The sequence below is a fragment of the Poecile atricapillus genome, chromosome 1, assembly GCF_030490865.1.
Source record: "Poecile atricapillus isolate bPoeAtr1 chromosome 1, bPoeAtr1.hap1, whole genome shotgun sequence".
NCBI classification, from domain to species: domain Eukaryota; kingdom Metazoa; phylum Chordata; class Aves; order Passeriformes; family Paridae; genus Poecile; species Poecile atricapillus.
In genome coordinates, this window is record NC_081249.1 from 114,725,490 (window position 1) to 114,736,159 (window position 10,670).

General features: G+C 51.7%; 1 protein-coding gene across 1 annotated transcript; it reads left to right on the forward strand.

Annotated features, from left to right (window-relative positions):
• The first annotated feature begins 632 nt into the window (after positions 1–632).
• ADAMTS1 (ADAM metallopeptidase with thrombospondin type 1 motif 1) lies at positions 633–8,530 on the forward strand. Its single transcript, XM_058851331.1, has 9 exons — positions 633–1,595; positions 1,795–2,141; positions 2,627–2,759; positions 3,139–3,306; positions 3,595–3,881; positions 4,110–4,296; positions 4,397–4,572; positions 5,367–5,542; positions 5,764–8,530. The coding sequence occupies exons 1-9, from the start codon at positions 1,091–1,093 to the stop codon at positions 6,503–6,505; spliced, it is 2,721 nt and encodes a 906-aa protein (XP_058707314.1). The 5' UTR covers positions 633–1,090; the 3' UTR covers positions 6,506–8,530.
• The last annotated feature ends 2,140 nt before the right edge of the window (positions 8,531–10,670 follow it).

Consider the following 10,670-nt stretch of genomic DNA (forward strand, 5'->3'; position numbering starts at 1 on the left):
CACCACCATGCTTGGGTTATGGCTTCAAAGCAAAATATTGGCTGCACCTACGTAAACGCCTCGGTTTAAGTGATTGGAAAGGAAGCATTTCTCAGAAGTACAGGTGCATGACCGACTGCAGCTATTAGGGCCGAGAAAGGGCAGGAATTGCTTGGGAAAGGGGGAAAGGGCGGTATTAAAAATGAAAAAAGAAAAAAAAATAAAAAAGATAAAGAAGGTAAATAGGAGGAAAAACCAGCAAGGCGAGCAGGGATGTGTCCCCTTCCCTCCCCCGCCCCAGGAGCTCCGGACCGTCCACCTGCCGCTCCCCGAGCCCCGCGGGGCGGGGGCCGGACCCGCAGCGCATCCAGGCGCTGCCCCGCGAGCTCCCCGCGGGGCGCAGCGCTCGGAGCCGGGCACAGAGCACCCCGGGGGCAGGCAAGGGGCGCAGCCCAGCCCGCTGCGGCAGCCGGGGGCCGACCCCGGGCCGTGTCGGTGCCGTCCCGCCCCGTCGGGGGCGGCAGGAGGGCGGCGCGGCGGGGGCCGCCCGCGGGCGCGTTACGCACGCAGTGATCTCAGCGGCGGCAGCGCCGGGCTGGGGGCGGCACGGCCGGACCCCATAAAGGGCGGCGGCGAGCCCCGCTCCCGCACTCACCCCGCACGGCGGAGGCGGACGGGCCCACGGCGCTCCGCTCCGCAAAGGACGGGAGGCTCCTCGGCGCCCTGGAAGTGCAGGCGGGACCGTCCCGGGGCTGCCGGAGACTCGCCGGAGCGTCCTCCCCGCCCGCCGCTGCTGCAGCCGGGGAAGGCTGAGGAGGAGGAGGAGGAGGCGGGCAGGAGAAGCGGCAGCCGGAGCAGGACAGAAGACAGAGGGACGGAGCGAGGGGCAGCGCTGCCCTCGCACAGCCGCGCTCCCCGGCATCGCCGCCGCGCCCCGGCCATGGGGAAGCCGACGCCGCCTCTGCAGTGACCGCGGGACACGGCTCCCGCGCGGCGCTCCGCCGGCAGAAAGACTCAGACACCCCCCAAAACCTGAAAGCAAAAACCCACATCTTCCACATCCATCCCTGTATAAAGTGAAATAAAGAGAGGAGAAGGGCCGCGCCCAGCGATGAGGAGCGGGGGGCGGCTGCCGGCGCTGGCGCCGGTGCTGGCGGCTCTGCTGGGGCTGTGCAGCGCCGAGCGCAGGGCGCTGGTGCTGCCGCGGCGCCTGGGCGCGCCCGGCGCCCGAGAGCGCTTCCGCCTGGAGGCCTTCGGGGAACGCCTGACGCTGGAGCTGGAGCCCGACAGCAGCTTCCTGGCCCCGGACTTCACCCTGCAGTACCTGGGCGGGCCGCCGCCGCCGCCCGAGGACGACCTCTCCCGCTGCTTCTACTCCGGCACGGTGAACGGAGAGCCCGGCTCGGCGGCGGCGCTCAGCCTGTGCGCGGGGCTGCGCGGAGCCTTCTCGCTGCGGGGCCGCCAGTACCTGATCCAGCCCGCGGCCGGCACCGAGCACCGCCACGGGCCGCACCTCCTGCGCCTCCGCGGCGCCCCGCGGGCCGCCCCCGCTGCACGCTGCGCAGTGGCCGAGGCGGGGCCCGGCGCCCAGGGGCCGGAGCCCGCAGAGCCCGCAGGTACCGGGGGGACCGGGAGGGCCGGGGGGTTCTGGCGGGGATGCCCCGGCGCTGCTCGCCCCGCGTCCCGCCCCGAGGTGCCCAGCTGGGTGCGGGGATCGCGCAAGCCTCGGGTGCGCATCTTGAGCGTCCGTGGGTGCGCGCTCTTGCCGTGCTCACCTGCGCTCTCCGACCCTCCCGTCCTTTTTTTTTAACGCAGAAACCAGAAGCAGGAGGAAGAAGAGGTTCGTGTCCAGCCCCCGCTACGTGGAGACGATGCTGGTGGCCGACCAGTCCATGGCCGAGTTCCACGGCAGCGGGCTGAAGCACTACCTGCTGACCCTGCTCTCCGTGGCCGCCAAGCTCTACAAGCACCCCAGCATCCGCAACTCCATCAGCCTCGTGGTGGTGAAGATCATGGTCATTTACGAGGAGCGCAAGGGCCCGGATATCTCCTCCAACGCCGCCCTGACTCTGAGGAACTTCTGCAGCTGGCAGAAGCAGCACAACCCGCCCAGCGACAGGCACGCCGAGCACTACGACACGGCCATCCTCTTCACCAGGCAGGTGAGGGACACCGAGGTCACATCCAGCCCCACGCCCACTGCTCCCTACCCCGGGGAGGCTCCCTCTGCCACGAGACCTCCAAAAACGTGTCCAGGGACAGTCGTGTGTCACCACAGCTGCAGGGAAGCAGGCTAAAAATTAGATGAGCTGCTTTTTGTTTCATTCATTTTTATTTTTATTTTTTTTGCTGTTTGCACCACATCTGGTGAAGCTCACGATTTGTGCACTGTCCTTCTAAACTCACCGATTGTGCACTGTGCTCCTGCCCCATATATTTTTAGCAGATTTCAGATGGAAATTACGCATTTCATTTCTACGTGTAACCCTCGCCTATGTTCCAGAGACAGATTTTTGCCATCATACCCATTGAAGTGCTGAATATTTATGCTCTTTCCATAAGTAAAGGCAAACTGCCAGGGCTGGATGGTTCTTGCCAAGGTTAAGTCTCTGATCTGATTAATAATGAAACTGCCTTTTTTTTACAGGACCTGTGCGGTGCCAAGACATGTGATACTCTTGGGATGGCTGATGTGGGAACAGTTTGTGATCTAAACCGCAGTTGCTCTATCATAGAAGACGATGGTTTGCAGGCTGCCTTCACAACAGCCCACGAATTAGGTACTTGAAACTTTGCAAAGCCGTTCCCTGGGATTAATTGAAGTCAGCTTGATGCCGTAAAGCCCAGCCTGCACCTCCCCGGAGCAGTCGGGAAGAGGCAAAGCCCTGTCTTGGAGCAGGCTTGGACTCTGGAAAGCAAATCCGGCCTGCACAGCATTGTCTGCAAGAGCTGTGTGTGTGCCTGCAGAGGGGAAAAAAAAAAAAAAAAATAAGGGGAGAGAAGATCCAGTGCCATCTGCTTGAAATCTGGGAGTGTTCAGATTCGGGTTATTAATTACAGACCAGGCTGTGAGCAGAATACTGTTGTTGAAATACTGTTGGTAATGCATAGGACAGACTTCCTAAAGTCACAGACTTTGCTTTTCTCCTTTTCTCCAAGGCCACGTGTTTAACATGCCTCATGACGATGCAAAGCAGTGTGCTGGCATCAATGGAATGAGCCGGGATTTCCACATGATGGCATCCATGCTCTCCAACCTGGACCGCAGCCAGCCCTGGTCTCCATGCAGTGCCTACATGATTACAACATTTTTGGATAACGGTCATGGTAAGGTTATTAAGCTTTCCATTCATGGGGTGTTTGAGCTCTTGTGCTTTACTGCTTTGCTGCTTTTTTTTTTTTTTTAAGAGTGCTTTCTGCTTCAGTATAGACTTAACCTTTTGCATGCCGTCAATGAGTTTAGAAGAGCCCTATTTTTCCAAAAATGGTGGCACAAATGGGCTCAAAGGCTTCTGTTACAAAGCAAATGCTGCTCCCTTTTAAAACTGAACCCACGGCATCATCTGACTTCTTTTTTTTTAATTATTTTTTTCCTTCTTTTTTCAACTTTTTCAGGGGAGTGTTTGCTGGACAAGCCCCACAGGCCCATCCAGCTCCCTTCAGACTTGCCAGGCACGCTGTACGATGCCAACAGGCAGTGCCAGTTCACGTTTGGAGATGAGTCCAAGCACTGCCCCGACGCAGCCAGTACGTGCACGACGCTGTGGTGCACCGGCACCTCGGGAGGGCTGCTCGTGTGCCAAACCAAACACTTCCCCTGGGCAGACGGCACCAGCTGCGGGGAAGGGAAGTGGTGCATGAATGGCAAGTGTGTGAATAAGACTGAGAAGAAGCATTATGATGTAAGTAGTGAAAAAGAAATGGGTGCAGCTTGGGTTGCAGAGCCGTGTGGGGAATGCTGCAGTGGGAGGGATCTGTTGGAAGGGGTTGTTTCAGTGCTAATAAACAAATCTGGGGCAGGTTTTTCTAATGAGTTGGGGTAAAAATGAGCACGATGATGCCTTTCATGGTGTGGTTTTGTCTGTGGTTTCCTGTATTAACTTGCATCCTGCTTTTTGTTGTGGTTCCAGACGCCGGTGCATGGGAGCTGGGGGTCCTGGGGGGCATGGGGCGAGTGCTCCCGGAGCTGCGGCGGAGGAGTGCAGTATTCCTTCAGGGAGTGTGACAACCCCATCCCGAGGAACGGGGGCAAGTACTGCGAAGGGAAGCGGGTGCAGTACAGGTCCTGCAACATCGAGGACTGCCCCGACAACAACGGTAATTTTTCCCCATTTTTGACACCCAGGATTGGTGCGCTGTGGAGGAAGAGCATGGACAGAGATGATCTCATGCCCACCTGTCTTTTCTCTGCCTGCAGGCAAAACGTTCAGGGAGGAACAGTGTGAAAAGCACAACGAGTTTTCCAAGTCTGCTTTTGGAAGTGGACCTGCAGTGGAGTGGACACCCAAGTTTGCTGGTGTGTCTCCAAAGGACAGATGCAAGCTGGTTTGCAGAGCCAAAGGAACAGGATACTTCTTTGTTCTACAGCCAAAGGTATTTCAAAGTTGCACCTCTTCCAGCTGACCTGAGGAGGGTTTTTATTTTCTCTCTTTGTGTGAGGAGTCAAGCAGTGTAGAAATCTGAAATTGTGTTTCTCATATTTAAGCTTGATTATTCCTCCATGTACAGCTGGAGGAATTGCAAGCATGCTTTAAGTGTTTTGACACACCTCCTCTACCCACTCCGCCCTGGTTTCCTTCCACCAATCTGATTGCATTGAGATAGGTTTGGAAAACTCTGAGGGATCTTTGCCAGAACATTGGTGCTTTCTCATACTGGTTACTAATATGCTGACAGCTGAAAATAAACACAAGGAAAAATGTTCATCTTGCATAGCTACTTGAATTTGCTGTCATCAGATGGTGAAAGCCAGGAACTACCAGGGCGATGACACAGAGGGTTTTTGTGGAACAGCACTCCTAGAAATAAAGGATGTGCTGAACAGCATTAAAAGCAACGCTGGCAGTGTGCTTTGAGGACATGTCTGCCTTCTAGTGACACTAGAAAGCAATGGGGCTTTTTTCATATGAAATCAGTAAAACAGTAGCTGTTTTGGGGGAAGGTGTTAATGAAAACTGAGGGGTTTTTTCTCCTCTCACCATGGCACCATTTTTGAAAGTGAGAAGAAGTAGCACCACATACCTCCAGCTACCTGTGGGCTGCTCTGGTTTTCAGTTTCCAAAGCCCTGAAAACGGGAGGTGCTGCGGGTTTCTCACCTGTCCGTGTTTCGCTTTGGGCAGTTTCAGAGCGCTGTGCTTGTTGTCACAAGGCTCCTTGTGTCCCCCAGGTGGTGGATGGCACTCCGTGCAGCCCCGACTCCACGTCTGTGTGCGTGCAGGGACAGTGTGTGAAGGCTGGCTGCGACCGCACCATCGGCTCCAACAAGAAGTTCGACAAGTGCGGCATCTGCGGGGGCAACGGCTCCACCTGCAAGAAGGTGTCTGGCACCCTCGTTAGAGCCAAGTGAGTGCAGGGCTCTGCCCCACCTGGTCTGTGTGGGTGGGATTCACCCCTTACTGAGCTGAATGCCTTGACTTCACACATGGTTTAGCCTGGGTGGGATTCACCCCTTACCAAGCTGAATGCCTTGACTTCACACATGGTTTAGCCATGTGCTGGGAGGCTTTTTTCCCCCTTCCCAGGGAGGAGCAGAGGACTCAGTGTTCCTCTTTTCTCCCTGGCAGACCTGGCTACCACGACGTGGTCACCATCCCGGCGGGGGCGACCAACATCGAGGTGAAGCAGCGGAACCACCGGGGTGCGAGGCACGACGGCAGCTTCCTGGCCATCAAAGCCGCCGACGGCACCTACGTCCTCAACGGCGACTACACGCTGTCCACGCTGGAGCAGGACATCACCTACAAGGGCAGCGTGCTGCGCTACAGCGGCTCCTCGGCCGCCCTGGAGCGCATCCGCAGCTTCAGCCCCCTGAAGGAGCCTCTGACCATCCAGGTGCTGACGGTGGGGGACCTGCCGCAGCCCAAGATCAAGTTCACCTACTTCGTGAAGAAGCCGGCGCAGCCCGGCGCGGACAAGGCGGCCGGCAGGAAGAAGGAATCCTTCAACGCCATCAGGGAGATCATTTCCTCGGAGTGGGTGATCGAGGAGTGGGGCGAGTGCTCCAAGTCGTGCGGCTCGGGCTGGCAGCGGCGTGCCGTGGAGTGCCGGGACCCGCGGGGCCGGCCGGCCGCCGACTGCGCCCGCGAGCTGAAGCCCAGCAACCTGCGGCCCTGCGCCGACGTGCCCTGCCCGCAGTGGCAGCTGGGGGACTGGTCCCCCTGCTCCAAGACCTGTGGGAAAGGCTTCAAGAAGAGGTTGTTGAAATGTGTCTCTTCCGATGGCAGCGTGCTGCCCCAAGAAAGCTGTGAGCCCTCCAAGAAACCCAAGCACCTGATAGACTTTTGCAACGCCACGGACTGCAGCTAGATAGGGCGGCTTGGGAAAGCTAAAACGTTGGTTTTTTATAATTTTATTTTATTTTTTTCCTTCAGACCAGTGCACTGAAAAACACAAAAGAGGGCCAGAGGCAGCACGTGTGTTTTTGCTTAAAAAAATTCAAGATCCGTTGAGGTGGGACAGTGCAAACGGCTTGAGTTGGCTTTGCATCCCAAAAATCCCCTGCCACCTGAAAGTTGGATGGGATAGCAGGCCCATGTCGTTCATTTCTCTTTAGCAGATAAGGCCCAAAGGCATCAGAATTGCCTTTTTTAAAATCTGTTATAAATTAAGCCAAACGTGAGCAGTGAGATGCATTTCAGCAAACATTTTGGGGTTTGGTTATTTCTCCCTTCTTTTGGATTTATCTTGTGGTACTGATCAAATCCCCACTTGTAGGAAGGGGAGGGAAAAAGATAGCTTAAAATAATTGGTCAGGGCTTACCTACCTCACAAAGGGCAAAAAACAAGATTGGAAAAAGGAGCTTTAACTATGTCATTCATGGCTGCTATTGTTTCAGAGAATAGTTTTATATAAAAATAAAGCCATATTCTCTACCTGTCAAGAGTAAGAAATACCAAGAACAAATATCAACCCCAGAAATCACTAGAATTTCATCTTTTTTTAAAGTACCTTTATGTCATCCCAATGTGCCTGTCCATTTGTCTCAGCCACTCCAGTGCCATTGTGGTGACGTGTAATCCAGAGGCTTGGAAAAGTGGAAATCTGAGTCTGAGTAGTTGCTCTTTGTGCCTTCTGCATACCTTCCACTGGCTTTTCTGATTCCAGCTTGGTCCTGCCTTCCTGCCAAACAGATTCGTGGAGTGTGGGAGCATTCCAGCCGTGCTTTCACACTCAAACCTTTGGCCTTACCCCAGCCAATGGATATTATATGAGTTGGAAAAACCAAAAAAAACCCCAAACCATCATGAATGGGAACATCATCTGAGGCCTCTGCTGGGTTTGTAGAGCTCAGTCACTGATCAGGTGGGAAGGCAAAGCTGAGGGATAGCAGGTCCATCCACAGCAAAATGCCAGCATTCACATCATTGAAGATTGTGCCAGTCCATAGACCATGAGAGAATATGGCTTTCCATATGTATATAGTAAAATATATTACTATAGATTTTACATACTTCATAAGTATTTTATATTTCTCTCCCTTCTGGGAAGGGTTATAATTTGTAATAAATGCATATAATGAGCATATTTATTTTTATACTTCTTGTCTAATGTGATCTTCTAAGTTATCGCTTTTTTAAAAGGACATATAACAAGGATAGAGTATTTATACAGTATAATATGTTACTAGAGGTAATAAATGAACCCTATAAATTTTGGAAATGGAGTGTCTTTATTTCATTGGACTAAAACCAGTCCATGGAGCAGAAAGAGCTTGGAATCTGAGGAAAATATTAAGCAAAAGGCAACTAATGACCTGTGTTAGTGAAGAGGTTTGGAGAACTCTCCCCATAATGTCACACACCACCTTAAGAGGTAATTTTGTATTTTATTACTTAACCACTAACTCATCTATTTCAGCAAATGGAGTGCAACTATACTGATGGCACTGGTTGTAATAACAGCTTGCAGAGGGAGCGAGTGTCACGTTTAGAACCAACAAAATATGTACAAAGGCAGCAATTTTGCCTCGCTCTGGTGGGGAAGGAGCAGTTCAAAATCCAGAGCGGTTCATGAGCAGTCAGAGGTTTCCCTCACCAGCTCCTGGAGAATTTCCCTCTCTAATTTTCTCCTGACGCTGCTTTTCCAAGAAGCACTGTGTGAATGAGGTGTTCTAACGCTGTTGGTAACATGTTTTATTATGTTAAAATGGATACCAAACATCAAAAGCTGGTTTTTGCTCCCTCATAACCGATCTCATCACCACTGCAGTCAAGAGAAAATCTTCTGTTGGGCTCCGTTGGATTTTTGCCATGGAATTTGAGACATCAGTCATTTCTGGATACTTTTGGCTTTGTGTCATGTAAAAATCTATTAAAACTTCCTTTGCCAAAGTTTGGACTCTGTCTCTGCAGAAATGGTTCCCATTTTATTCATGGATAAAGTCCTGGCCCCTGTGAATCTCAGAGAATTCTCATCATGTCACACTTCATTGAGCATTGCTTTGATGTGCAGAAATGCTGGGGAATATTTTATTCCTAACATTATTCAGGAGGCAGCCAATCCCTTTTCAGTTTTATAAATAGTTAAAAGAGTATTTTTAAATACAATAACTATTTATTTGTATATATAGATGTATATGTGCACATGGATTTTATTCACCATCTAGGCTAGAAAATAAATGGGAGTTTGAAGAGGAGAAGGGTTGGTTATCCTGGAGCCTGCCAGACTGATGAGATGTGAAATTGTGGTATCTGTGCTGGGTGAGCACTGTAAAAGGTGTAACTGGAAAATGTGGAGTAGCTCTTCTCCTCTGGCTCTGTTAAAATAATAATGTGATTTACTCCTTGAAATTGTCCTAACAGTAAACGGGAAAACACCTCAAAACTCATTCAAATCAACATCTCCAAACAATGGAGGTGTTTCAGTAAAAAGCGAGGCTGCTTTTATCATTTTCACATCACAAGTGGGTCAGCAGATGCACAGTGGTGTGATTTGTCAAATTTTGTAGGACAAACAGGGGTATTTTAGACAAAATATCTTCACCCACTATCTGAGGTAGGGAATGGAGAAGCAAATACTCCTGGAGAGATCAGAAGGGCATCCTCAGAGGAGTAAGCCAGGCTGCTCAGCAGACAGTCCCAGGGCTCTGGCTGGGCTGTGCTCATCAGCTCCCTGGGAAATTGCTCCCACAGCCCGGTGTTATCCCGATCCATCCACCTGGGAAGGCTCCCCATCCCCTGCAGGGGCACACCTGCCTGCCAAGCACCCTTTGGAGCAGAGATCACTCCTGTGGGATGTGGCCATTGCCTGCTGAGCCCTGCAGGTGTAATTAGGTGAAGTTTCATCCCTAGCAAAGGTCACCCAAATATAGCAAAGGGATCTCCTGGCAGGCAGATCCCACGGACATGTCCAGGCTTCAGCAGGAGTGTAAGAGAGCACTTAGCTTAAATATTTGCATTTTGCCCCGTTCTGCACAAGCTGAGCTGTGTTACAACTTGTGGAGGCAGAAGGAGAAGAGCCCAGGAGATTGGCTCCGCTGGATGTCCCTTCCGTGCTGATCTATCCCACGCTTTCCCAGCAAAACAGCTCCAAACATTCCCTCTTGCCCGAGATTCCCCCCCAGAACACAAAATGTGGACAGAAGGGAAGTCAAAACACAGTTATCAGGTTCAGAAGTGGTGCTTTCACCAGGGTGTTTCAACAAACATTTGTTCTCCCGAAGCCCGGGGCAGAGGGATTACTGTGGAGATGAAAGCAGCGTTGTTTGGACTCGCAGATGGGATTTACAGCCCACAGCAGTGTGAGAGGGGCTTGTGCAAAAGGGATTTAATTCTGGGCAAGAGAAGTGCAGCTTCCTGCAGCCCCTCTGGCTGGAAGCTCTGCTTGACAGCATCAGTGGGATAAAGGATCATCTTTGGTCCTGTTGCGGCCGAGGACGGGCAGCTGATGAGATTCCAGACCCCTGGACAGTATCTAAATTTAAATATCCAGAACCTAAGCTGCTAAATCTGTCATCTTTAGTATGTTGTACTTTTGTGTTAAAGTGCTGCAAACCTGAATTTCTCCTATCTTATGGTCCTTCACAGATATTCCAGCTGGAAATTAGTATTTTCTCCAGTATTAGCTGCACTCAGCTGTAAGATATTTTCCTACAAGCACACAAAAAGGAGCTGCATGTTCCAAGAGGGCAGTCATATGGTAGAGATTAGAATCAGACAAGTTAAGAGCAGTGGCCGTTTTAATTGGGCATAAAATATTTTTTTTTCAGTGTAACTAAGACAATATGCCTGTCCCAAACAATTTAAATGTCTGCTGCCACTTTGTGTCTTTTCTCATGCACAAAACTGGAGATGAAATTAGGGATGAGAAAACAACTGAAATACAAACATTTTGATTAAAAATTTCTCTGTCGAGCAGCACAATTTTATGGAGAATCCTTTCTGATTTGTTTTTCAAATTGAATATCTATACCAGTCCTGGCTCAGGACAGCCCCGATTAAACCTGAGACCAAAGGAAAATTTGCCTTCTGT